The sequence below is a fragment of the Rattus norvegicus genome, chromosome 6 (genome assembly GCF_036323735.1).
Source record: "Rattus norvegicus strain BN/NHsdMcwi chromosome 6, GRCr8, whole genome shotgun sequence".
In the NCBI taxonomy this organism is placed as follows: domain Eukaryota; kingdom Metazoa; phylum Chordata; class Mammalia; order Rodentia; family Muridae; genus Rattus; species Rattus norvegicus.
In genome coordinates this window covers 78,322,058-78,334,815 of record NC_086024.1, presented here as the reverse complement: position 1 = coordinate 78,334,815, position 12,758 = coordinate 78,322,058, and the positions used below count along the sequence as shown (strand labels likewise).

At 40.9% G+C, this 12,758-nt stretch overlaps 2 protein-coding genes across 15 annotated transcripts in view; one reads left to right on the top strand and one right to left on the bottom strand.

Annotated features, from left to right (window-relative positions):
* Srp54a (signal recognition particle 54A) overlaps positions 1–12,508 on the bottom strand; it is a 39,710-nt gene extending 27,202 nt beyond the window's left edge. Inside the window, exons 1-4 of one of the 2 annotated variants that reach the window (XM_006240097.5) lie at positions 11,853–12,508; positions 3,009–3,118; positions 1,951–2,042; positions 816–900 (exon numbers count right to left, since the gene is read on the bottom strand). In XM_006240097.5, the coding sequence (XP_006240159.1) occupies positions 816–900; positions 1,951–2,042; positions 3,009–3,086 (255 nt within the window). In that variant the 5' untranslated portion in view covers positions 3,087–3,118; positions 11,853–12,508. The remainder of the gene's footprint in view (positions 1–815; positions 901–1,950; positions 2,043–3,008; positions 3,119–11,852) is intronic. The other variant, NM_053871.1, reaches the window with a different exon arrangement.
* Positions 12,487–12,758, top strand: part of 2700097O09Rikl (RIKEN cDNA 2700097009 gene like) — a 44,573-nt gene continuing 44,301 nt past the window's right edge. For 10 of the 13 annotated variants that reach the window (XR_005505515.2, XR_005505513.2, XR_005505514.2 and 7 more), the window contains exon 1: positions 12,487–12,620. Coding sequence is in view for 8 of the 13 variants with exons in the window: in XM_039112233.2 (XP_038968161.1) it covers positions 12,524–12,620 (97 nt within the window). In the remaining 5 variants the exon portion in view is untranslated. The remainder of the gene's footprint in view (positions 12,621–12,758) is intronic. The other 3 variants (NM_001108022.1, XM_063261911.1, XM_063261910.1) reach the window with 3 other exon arrangements.

Sequence of the window (12,758 nt, the reverse complement as noted above, 5' to 3'; positions counted from 1 at the left end):
GCTCTAGACTCCAAGCTTCTCTGAGATAAGGACCAGTACTTGGCTGTTCACAGTACCTGGCATACAGCCTGGCACCAAGTAGTTACTCAACAAATGCTTCCCAGTGGAGTTCCAGAGCTGATAATTCTTACAAAAGACCTAAATTTAGTTTCCAGGACCTACCTACATCAGGTAGCTACCAACCACTTGTAACTCCAGCTCCAGGGAAATCTTGAGTCTTTGACATCCATAGGCACCAAAAATCACATGCACATATCCACAGACACACAAAAATATTTTTTCAAACTCTTTTTAGTTGTATTTTTGTTATTCATTTCATGTGTGTTTTGCCTACATGTATGTATGTACCATGTCGTACCTGTGGTAATCCCCTGGAACTAGAGTTACAGATGGTTTTGGAAACTAGAAATTGAACCTGGGTCTTCTGCAAGCGCAGCAAGTGCTCTTAACTGGCCAGCCACCTCCCCAGGCCCACACACAAATATTTTTTTAAAATAGCCCACCTTCAGAAAGGTTAATGGCCCTGCCATTTATTTCCTAACTTTTTTCTGAGTGTATGTGTACCTGTGTGTGCTTATGGCCCATGACACACATGTGAAAGTCAAGGAACTGCTACAGGAGTCAGTTCTCTCCTTCCACCACACAGGTTCCAGGAATGAGTTCAGGTTATTAGTTTTAGCAGCAGATACCTTTACTAGAGAAGCATCTTGACGGCTCAAGTTTATATTTCAATACAGATGAAACGTCCATAAAATACATTAGAAGGGACTCAAAAGCACTGAGCTGATGGGCTCATAGTCTTGATATTCCTTTACCTTTACAAGTTCTTTAAACACAGCATGCTGAATCATCTTCCTTTTGTTCAGACCGGACGCCATCTCCTCAAGATCAATCGCAGACCTTACAATAGGGACAAATGGGGTAAGAAGAAAAACAAGTCAGGATAATCTCAAAGTACTTCTACCCTACAAAATGGAAGAGTATTCAATTATTCATATTAATTAGCATTCAAATAATTGTTATAGATTTATAAGATTATACCACAAAGAATTATACTATAAAAGACTAACTGCAAGGCTTTGAGTAGTTTTTGAAGGCTTACAGATCAATGCATAAATATTAATTTCTCTAAATATAACTACAAAATATTAATTTTATCTTTTTATAGCTTGCAAATTTTATACACAAAGAATCACACTGACTTTCTAGCTCTAAATGTTTAAATGCTAGAAGTTCTGAATCTTCTCCAGGACTATCATTGTAGGAGAAGGAATGCTAGAACTGGGATCCAAGAAGTTATTAGAAGTTCCTGTCTGGTCCCAGGTGCCCTGTCCATATGTCCCTTTCAGTGAATACCGACCGTAACAAAGTCCACATAGAGGACTCCTTCAAACAGGGGCAGAGAAACCAAAACACAGAACAAAAGAAAATATAGCTCTTCCATTATGAAGAAGGCTGATTCATAATCTTAACACAATTTCAGGAAGAAACTGAATTGTTGAAAACCTTTTACATTAAAATTGTATCACATTTAACTATAATGAATGACTAACTCCACCCAAATAAGCAAGTAAGACAGAAGAAAATCTACAGTGAAATGAAGCCCTCCCCGGTTTGTTTAGGGAATCACACATAATTATGGGAATACATAGTCCTTTTATCTTTCTCTCTCCTTTCTTCTGTTCTCCATTTAAATCTTTTAGCCAAGGCTGACCTGAAGCTCGCTGAGTAACAACAGTTGGTACTGAACTCATGATACTCCTCTTGCCTCAGCCTCGCAGGCACAAGCCACCACACCAGTTCCACAAGGAGCTTTCTGACACATGAGTTTAAAACACTCCAGTGCTGTACAGAAGTACTTATAATAAAGCAAACTTTCCTAGTTACTGCCTCCATCCCGGTAAACCAAACTTAAGTTTGTCTTGTTTTTACACAATTAATTCGACTTACTTAACATTTTCTCTCAGCTGCTTCACTAGTTTAATATTAACATCTGCTTCCAATAGTGCTGTACACACTTCCTTCAGCATAGCATTTAGTACCTGAAAATAGAGAAAATTGAAATATGCTCAGTGTTTTACTCCAGCAACAGAAAAATATGGCTGATCCGGTTCCATGCAGTACAGCAGCTTAATAACACGCAGCGATGCCACTTTATTAGAGATGAGAAAAACTGTCTCCATTGCCCTTGGAGAGCAAGTAGTACTAAATCCCGGGCTTTCTGTCAAATTAAGGCATGGCATTTAGTTTTACACAGGTATTGATAACTAAGTATTATCTATCCCTACAGTACACACCACATGAGGCTAAAATGCTAATCTTTTATATAAAGAATGCTAAATATAAGGTACAGGGAAAAAACCGGATAAGCACATGTCTAACAAAGGAGAAAGAAGGAACCTTGAAGTTTTAGATCCATGTTGAGACAGAACAGCATATTATATTTTCAGATACAAGTATTCAAAAGCTACAATTGTTTTGCTTTGGCTTTAAAAAAAAAAACTAACTAAAGGTAGGTTTTGAGGATTTTTTAAAAGTTCTGACTAATAAGGTGAAATAATAGAAGGTGAGATGGGTCAGTGGGCAAGAGCACTTGCTGCTCCTTCAGAGGACCTGAGCTTGATTCCTAGTTCGTGGACAGCTCACAGTCCCCTGTAACTCCACTCTAGAGACCCAACCTCTCTGGCTTCCATTGGCACTAGCACTGTTGTGCACATAAACACAAACACACACACACACACACACACACACACACACACACACACACATACACACACACACACACACACACACACACTTAAAAATAAAAAGAATTAAGTTTAAAAAAGAGAGGTGAAATAACACAGTAGTGGATTTTCCAATGCAAAGCACTCTTACTGTTATTGTGTATTTATATAGTACTAAATCTACATCAAATTAAATCACAAGTCTAAAGAGACATATTTAGTCCAGTTCTCTAATCCTAGTAACAATCACCAGCACATGTATCTCACACTGTATTTTCATACCTCTTCATTGATAATGGTGGCATTGCTCAGTGAGCGTAATGCTGATGTTATTTTTCTTCCAAGATCTGCTAGAACCATCTTGAAGGTTTTAAGATGTACTTGTGAGAACTCTAGAAAGGAAAAGAAAATATAAGTGAAAACCATTTCTCATTAACTAAGTGAAGAAAAAGAATATTTAAATTCAAATGAAAGTATTCCAATGTCTGAACACTATAATTTCAGCTTCTAGTGCTTCATCCTGCAACTTTAATACATTCCTGTCCAAAAGACAAATTTGGTTATGACAGCTTCCATTTTCATATGTAACTAGAGAATCTTAAGCATAAATCATCAGATTTAAATGTCTAATAACATCTGTTAGGAAGCGAAACCATGGTTTTCAATTGATTTTGTCCTCTCTTCGGCACATGTTCATGAGTATGGGTAACTGTTAGGTGTCCACTTTAAAGAAAAAGAGAAAGAGAAGTGAACTCCACAGATATAGTGCTTAGCTCCCATTACAGAACTCCATGCTGTTCTGAATCTGACTCTTAAGTAGAAAAGAAAAAGGAGAGGAAAACTTACCTTAATTCATAAATCACTAAACTTTTGTAGCACAGAACAAATCAACTGCTGAGCCGTCTACATGACTGTCACCCACTAAACCACTCCACATAAACAACATCATGTCAAGACGGAGCATGGTAGCATACACCTTTAATCCCAGCACTTGGGATTCACTATGAGTCGGAAGCTAGGCTGATCTACACTAAGAGCTCTAGGACAATCAAGGCTACACAGTGAGACCATGTCTCAAAACAAACAAAGGATGGCATATTACTTCATTTTATTCTTCTAACCACTAAGAAAAAAACCATTATTCTTCCTATTCAATAGTGATTTACCACTTTCTCAACTCCAAAATACAGTAGCTTCAAAACTCCTTTTTCTTAAGCCAGGCATGGTGTACACTTCTGAAGACCTAGCACTTGCAAGGAGGGAGCAGGAAGAACAGGGATAATGAGCTGGAGGCCAGCCTGAGTTCCATGAGACAGTCTACAATGAAAACAAACAAAAAGGTGTATCTTTATAAAAATATACAGATATACTGCTACGTGTAAGGATGACAGAACTCAACAGAAGGTAAATAAATATGGCTGCCTATCCTCAGCGTGCTTTAAGTACTAGCTGGTAAGACGACATACAGGAAAGAGCAGCAGAGTAAATGCCAGAACAGAATTCTTCTTGCCTAACTATAAAGAGAGGAGAGGAGAGGAGAGGAGAGGAGAGGAGAGGAGAGGAGAGGGGAGGGGAGGGGAGGGGAGGGGAGGGGAGGGGAGGGGAGGGGAGGGGAGGGGAGGGGAGGGGAGGAGAGGAGAGGAGAAAAGAAAAGAAATTCAGTTCCTGTGCCTTTGGTCTTCAGCCTGTTCCGTTAGACTTTGGACTGCAACTACAACATTAAGCCCTCCTACTTGCTAACAACTCCTGCCAAACGAACTTCAGGCTTATTGGTCTCCATAACTGTCTAAGCCAATTCCTACGGAAAATACCTTTACCCCCCCCCCCACACACACAGCTTAATAATAATAATAATAATAATAATAATAATAATAATAATAATAATAATAACAACAACAACCACAACAACAATAATAATAAAAATAAAATAAATGTGTTTCTTTGGAGAACCTTGACAAATGATTAGTGAAGTAAACTTAACAATAAGGGGTCACAGTCAACTCTTGGATTCTATAAAAGACACAGAATGAAAAACAAAATTAGGCTAAGCTAAACAGGCTATCAGAATTTGGTTCTGAAATAACAGGCACTTTTATTTTGGGCTCAGGAAATAAGAGCACTAGCTTCCAGATGACCCAGGTTTAGCTCCCAGTAACAACATGGCAGCTCACAAGTGCCTAACTACAGTTCTGAGGAGTCTGATGCCCTCTTCTTTTATCCTCTAGCACCAGGCATGTGTGTCTACACAGGTATACATGTAGTCAAAAGTCCCACAAACATAAAAAATGACATCTAAAAATTAATTTAAGAGGAAAACAGTGAGAAAATAGCTAAGATATTTGCCAAAGGGAGAGTTAAGAGACTGAACTTAGGGGAGTTAAAGATTATAAAAAAGGGAAAATAAACTTTAGGGTCTAATAGAAAAAGGGTTTCTCAGGCTGAGTTAAATATTACATATCAGTTAAATATTACATCCAACTCAAGCAAAATTTAGTAATGTAGAAGTTAAAAATGATTATTTTTCAGGTATGGTGATGTACACCTGTAATCCCAACACTAGGGAGACAGGGAGATCTCCATGCATTATTTCCAGGCCAGCCTGTTCTATACAGTGAGTTCTGGGCCAGCCAGGTCTGCATAGTGAAATACTGTCTACATTTTAAAAATAAATTAATTGAAAAAAATTAAAGCTTGATATGGTGGTACAAACCTTTAATCCAACACACAGGAGAAGAGGTAGATAGAGCCCTGTGAGTTGGAGGCCAGCCAGGGTGATATAGTGAGACCCTGTCTCCAAAAAATATTAAAAATAAAATTAGATTAAAATTTTAAATTATTGCTAACGTGGTGAGAATGAGCAAAGGTTGTTTTGTTTTAGATAGTTACATGATTGCTTAACCTCAAAGAGCAACTACTTCACTAAAAAGATTCAAAAGTTCTTTCTTTTTTTTTTTTTTTTTTTCTTTTCTTTTTTCCGGAGCTCAGGACCGAACCCAGGGCCTTGCGCTTGCTAGGCAAGCGCTCTACCACTGAGCTAAATCCCCAACCCCTCAAGAGTTATTTCTTATCCCATATCTGATATGCTAAATCAATGAAGTAATTACTTTCATGGAAGAAGAGGGATGTTTCCCTTCATCTTTTATCACTGCTACAGGAGTTATACAGCTATCTATGACAGCACAGTGATCTGGTGAAGATGACATCATAAACAGGTCATCTTCATTTTAAGTTGTACCAGTTAATTCTTAAAGATGAATGTTAGAGGGCTGGACACACACACACACACACACACACACACACACACACACACACACACGTATTGAGTGCATACTTACAAGTTTTGTTTTGCTTTTTGTTTTTCAAGACATGGTTTCACTGTGTAGCCCTGACTATACTAGAGCTCACTCTATAGACCAGGCTGGCCTCAAACTCACAGAGATCCGCCTGCCTCTGCCTCCCAAGAACTGGGACTAAAAACATGCAGTACTTGTGGTGGTTTGAATAGGCATAGACCCCATAGCCTTATGTGTTTAAATGCTTGGCCCATAAGGAGTGGCCCTATTAGGAGGTATAGCCTTTTTTGAGGAGGTGTTACTCTGGGGATAGGCTTTGAGATCATATATGCTCCAAGCCAAGCCCAGTGACACTGCTACCTTACAGATCAAGATGTAGGACTCTCAGCTCTAGCGCCAAGCTGTCCTGGATGCTGCCATGCTCCCTACCATGGTGATAATGGACTAAGCCTCTGAATCTATAAGCCAGCTCCAACTAAATGCTGTCCTTTGTAAGAGTTGCCATGGTCATGGTGTCTCTTCACAGCAATGGAACCCTAACTAAGATACTACACTGTTCTGCATATTATTTTTTACATCAAGAAGAAAACTATTTTCTAATGTGCTTCTTTGTGAAAGACAGAGCTTATGCTATTAGTATATAAACTAGGAGTTCAGCTAGGTGTTATTTGTACTCATCCATCTAGTCATTAAATACCTACTATATGCTTTATGAATTGTGCCAGCATAAAAACATTTTCACTTCTAATCAATAAATTAACATTGGATAAATACAGACAAAGCTCTCTTGTTCATTTCATACCATCATAAATTCCTCTATTTGGTTCCTTCAAGACAGAATCTCACTCTATAGACAAGGATGGCCTGGAACTTGGAACAATCCCCATGCCTGTCTTGAGTGCAGGTGTGTGCCTCCATACCTAACTAGTTTTTCAAAGTTTAAAATCTTAACACTAAAACTAACATTGTAAACAGGCATCATGCTGCATGCTTTTAATCTGAGTATTTGTGTGTATCCATGGAGAGCAGAGGTCCTTCAAATGTGATTACTCAGGAGCTACCTGCTTGCTTATTGAGTAGGGGTCACTCAATGACACAGCACTGGCCAAGAAGGATAAGCTGGCTGAAGTCCCTTTTATATCTGTAGTGCTGAGGTGACATGTACTTGCAACCAAAGACTGACTACCCTAGGTGGGTTCCTGGAATCAAATTCACTCAGCTATCTCCCTGGCTCCCTTAGACAACCTCAATAAATCAAAATATTCCGGTTGGGCATAAAGACTATTACAAAATCTCTATCATTCTTTATTCTAGGCTGTATATTTACCAAAAGATTTAAAATCTGAGTAAAGGGTTTGGACTTAGTACTTTAGCAGTTGAGCTCTTACTCCCGCCCCCACCTCACAGTCTAATGGAAGATAAGGTAGAGAAAACTTCTATTAGGCAGACATGGTAATGCCTGCCTGCCTAAGGCAGAAGGACCATGAGTCTAAAGTCAACCCTGGCTATAGAACAAGGTGATTTTAAAAGAAAAGAAACTGTTAAGACCCCCATCCCCTCAGGAGTTTTCCTCACTTTTTCTTAATAAATCATGTTTGCTCTAAAAATAAATACAATTTTAAACATTTGAGGTGCCTGGGAAAATGATTCAATGACTAAGTACTTGCTATGTAAGCATGAGGATCTGAGTTTGACTTCCCAGCATCCACTGTAAAAGCTGTGCATGCATGTACCCCAGCACTGAGGTGTAGGTCTAGGGAGCTCACAGGCCAACCAACTAACCAAAATAGTGGGCTTTAGGTTTACTTAGACCCAGCCTCAAACATCACATGTTCTCTCTAAGGCACACAAATCTTCAGATGAGTACACATCCTAGATGACTACAGAATCAGGAAAGTGAAAAGGGACCATCGGTGGGGAGAAGAAACAATACAGAAAGATATAGTGGGGCATAAGTGATTTGATGAGGAGAAAGGAAAACGGGGCTCTAAATAGGAAATTAAGGCTCAAATTAGGGAGTAGAGATGGAGAGAAATTCAGGACAGAAGGGTAAAACAACAAGGGAGTTTGAAAAGAAATTACAAAGAAGCATACTATTAAAGAAACTACAATGCATGTAAGTCTGTATGTAAATAAATACATATATAGTTTAAGTGAAAATCTTTTTCAATCAGAGGTAACAATAGTCCCCCCAAAAAACAGCCATGAAAAGCCCTCTCTCGAGTTGTTTGTCAGGGCTGCTGAACAGGCTACTGTTATTGCCCTTGGTTGGCCTTCCCCACCGAGAGAGGTAGAAGGCAAGTCCCTACTAATGAAGACACCATGTACTTTAGACATAGAGCCCAAAGGCCTCTCTCTGAGCTGGAACTGACCAGAAAGCCTCCACCCTGAGGACTAGCTTTCTTGGTACCAGAAGGTACCGTGAAAGGAAGCTTCAAGAGGAGGAAAGGAACCATCAGTCCCACCAGTTATGACAGCTATAAACCACAACAAGTGGCACGATACAATAACTCTAATTGTGCAATAATGGCACACACACCCTGGCAGTGACCAGCTGCCCAGGTGGCCTCCACTTTACTCAAGGAATTCCAGGCAACTAAGAGCAGGAGAGATGGTCTTTCTCATGGGAGCACACCAACTGATTATCTGATAGCTTATGGTCAGCCATGAAAACCAACCTACAAGTAATATATAGACTAAACAAGGTATATTTATGGATTTAGGAATATATGCATAAACATATATGTATGTAACAACAATTAATGAAAAAAAGTCATGAATTTAAAGCGAGTTAGGAGTATAAAGGAGGACTTGTCGGGAGGAAAAGAAAAGGGGAAATGTAATTATATTATAAGCTCAAAAAATAAATTTAAAAAACCTTAGAAAAAGATTTTACAATTAAAAAAAAAAAAAAAACCCGGTCTCAAAAGGTTAAGCAGAGAGGGATAGACGATGACATCCAACTTTCTCCTCTGGCACATACACATGCACAAACATATATACACCTCCCTCCCTCCTCAACACCATACCCAACGAGCAATAGGAATAGTAACTAAACCAAGCAAGGAGGTGGGATATAGTAGTGCACAGCTTAGCACTCAGAAGGAATAGACTCCTGGAGCTCTGTGATCCAGGGCTAGCATGGTCTACTATCAAGTCCCATGGTGGCCAGCCCAGAAAGAAGGAGGGGAAAGGAAGAGAGAGGGAGGGAGAGAGAAAGAGGGAGAGAAAAGAAAGGAAAAAACTCTACAAGGAATCTTTTTTTAAAGAGAGACAGATTCAAAGCAATTCAAGATTCTCTTTGGCTGTCAGGTTAGTCATAAAAAAAAATCTTTACACAAAATCTTGCCAAGAGGAAAAATGAAAACAAAAAACAAAAAAATTCCTTGGAAATAGTTGCTTTTGACATTGACAAGAGCATTGAAGGAGCAGATGGAAAAGTCTGAGGAGATACAAGCTCAAGCAGTGCTACACTGGTTACATTTAAAGCTCAAAGCTAAATTCCCAGGGGCAGTTAACACTGGGGGAAATAATAAAATGTTTTAGAGAACAAGCCATATCTAAACTCTTGATTAGAAAAGCAAAAACTGTCATTGTAGACCCTGGTATGCAGTCAGGTCTAGTGAACACTGCACTCAGCAGCATCCTCAAATCAAAGGCATGGAAAGCTGCCCTCAACTTCTAAAATATCTTAGGCAGAGGACCATTATCGGTACTTTTTACTTGGAAAGTTGAGTTAGGAGAATTGCTTGAAACTATGGCTTCAAGGTCAGCTAAGCCAACATAGTTATATATATATATATATCTGTCTGTCCAAATATACAGAGTAAAATAAAACCTCTTTAGAAACAGCAGCAACTGCACCAAATGGAAAAAAATCCAAGAGTTAGAAGTCTACAAAAATTTATAAGAAGTTTTACAGAGGCAGGTTGCAAAGAGAGAACCAGCTAGATCTAGATGAAGACAGAATAAACCAGAGAACAAGGAGCCAGAAGATCAGAACCACTGACAGGCAGTTTGAGGCCACACAGAGTGATACAGGAGAGGCTGAGAGAAGCCAGATTGGATCAGTTGTGGGGAAAAGAGTTTTGAGGCAGAACAGCTGAGCTGACCAGCCAGCCAGAGATCAGAAAGAGCTACAGTGGGTGAGCTGATTCAGCAGTCAGTCTCAGAGGCTGAAAACATTCTAGGCCCAGATAAGATTGTATGGAGGCTAGAAGCTTCCAGGGCTAGGTCTAGGTTAGCAGACAGAGGCAGTGAGCCTCCGAGAGGACAATCACTTCAGCTGAATAAAAGTTACTTTTGCAAATGTGTAGATAAGTGTTCCTTTTATTGTACTACTTCGTTGTGTATTTTAGGGATGGGTATTGATAATGATGCCCAGGCTCACCTCTAATTCCTGTGCTCCAGTAATTTCCCTACCCAGACTACAAAGTAGCTAACTAAGCACCTGTGGCTTGGTCTCCTTGAAAACTGAACTTACACATAACAACACCCAACAAGTAAGGGTCACAACTCAAAGCGCACTGCTTCTGTACGTTTCCACATACACACCACACAGCCTGGGGGAAAATGGGAGATGCAAGCAGTAAGTGCAGAACTCTCAAAGGGAGGTCTAGAGAAAAGTGCATGTTAATGGCTGGCACATGGGAATGATGTACAGAAGCAACATGTGGACGAGAACTCTCGGGCTGAGTCTGTGGAAGACCCTCTGTTCTACCAACATGGGGCAAATGAAAGAGCAAATCAATCAAGACTAAAAGGACCCCAAGGGTCTGGAAGTTTTTACTGGTTATCTTTGCCTCCAAAAGCACTTAAACAAACAAACAAACAAAAAAAACCTATCTTTAGAAGAAAGAAAAACTACCATTCCAGTAGCAGACACAGATTGTTACAGGAGTACTCCTTGTATAAGGGAAGATACTAAATCTGTTATATCAAAAAGTTGAGGTAAAGAGGCTTTCGGGAAATGTCTCCCCCCTCTTCTGCACCATTACAGCTGTGCCATAGGAACTATAGTACTGTACTTAACCCTCTTCTATCCTTGGAAGCCTATTAGGAAATTGAGGCTAGCCTTCAAAAGCGAATGACTCAAACAAATCTCTTAAGAACTGTCATCACTGTCCCATATCGCTTTTTACCTAACTAGAGTTTCTCATTACTTGTCAGGCTATAATATATATTTACGGACATTTTCATCCTCTGTACTGCTAGAATCTCCATGTTAGGACTAGTGTCCTTCTTTATCTCTTCAGCTTAAAAAGAAAAAACAAAGAAAGCCTCATAAACATTTTGTTCAAATGCATATCTAACATCTAAGTGAAGACTGGTTAACAGAAAAGCTGATTAAGAAAGTTTCTAAAAAGAAAAAAACACATGGTCAGTAGTGTTGACTGATAAAAGGAAAAGCCCTCAGTGCATCTTATCATTGCCACTGAACTAAAAGTTTTTACTCATTTTACTGCATAAGGGACAATATGCTAGCCAACATGCTAATAAACACTAAAAGGTAGGAAAATAAAACCTGGTATATGTCAAAAGGTTTTGGACAAGTAGCTTCATCTAAATTCTTGCTCAGGAATGTCGTCCATAAGCTCAGCCTACACATGCTTACTTCTTATTTTGTTCTGATAAATCTAAAGACAATTTAAAAGGGTAATAGGGCATCGTTTAGTAAAACTTGCGATGGAGGACAAGAGTAAAAGTGTCAGTGCACCTCAGCCTGGGCGATCCCAGCCTGTGGCGACCCGGGAAGACTTAACTAGGAGTCTTGCTGTGCTCCCCCACCCTACCTTCTCAGCAGCGCAGAGCGAGGAAAACCCCACACACTCACCGCAAAAGGCACCACTCTAGCCGTGGCCCCACAGGGCCGGCGAGTCCTTGGCGAGGCCCCACGCCGCAGAAGGAAACCCAGGAACACTGGAAGCAGAAGGACAGGGAAGACCACGCAGTCCAACTTCCCAGCTACATAAACTAGGGGCCCAGAGCCCAGCACCCTTAAGCCAACTCCCACCAGCTGGAATACCGACGACTGCCACCGAACCTTCCGCCCAATGAGGAGACGTCATCACTCAGCGTAGTTCAGCCCTTCGCGAAGATACACTTCCGCTTCCGGGGCACAAAGCCCCATTTCTGCGGCTCCCCTCTGCTGAGGGTTGAAGGGGTGTTTCTTTGCCTGCGCTGACCTGTAGTGTAGCCTTAGTGTCTTACTTGGACATCACTGCGGTGGCAAGCTAGCAGTGAAACAGGCCCTCTCCGGGTGCAATCTCGGGGAAAGTCAGGACTTTAGGAAAAGCGACTAAGTGACAAAGTGTAGGAGAATTCCTCAAGGGGGCGAGGCTTAGGGCTTCGGCAGCCGCGAGAGGAGGGATTCCCAAGGGGGCGGGGCTTAGCGTTTTGGCCTTCGTGACTGGAGGATCCGCGGAGGGTGGGATCGCGGCGGGCGCGTGTCTAGCTACGCGTGCTGGGCGAGAATCTTCTTCGGTCTTGTTGGCTGCCTTCGCCATGGATTTTCGGTCCGCTCGGAAAGCTGTGCTTCAGCTGCTCGAAACCACGGCTCCCGCAGATGTCCCTGCACTGCTCCACTGGATGAGGACTACCCGTAAGCAGTCATGGCTATAGCCCGGCAGATGGCAGTTGGCTGTTGGATTTAGTCTTTGAGTACGAGGGAGGGGCGGGAATAGGCACCTGATCGCTAGGCAGCTCTTGATCGCTACACACCCCACACCTAGTCCTCGGA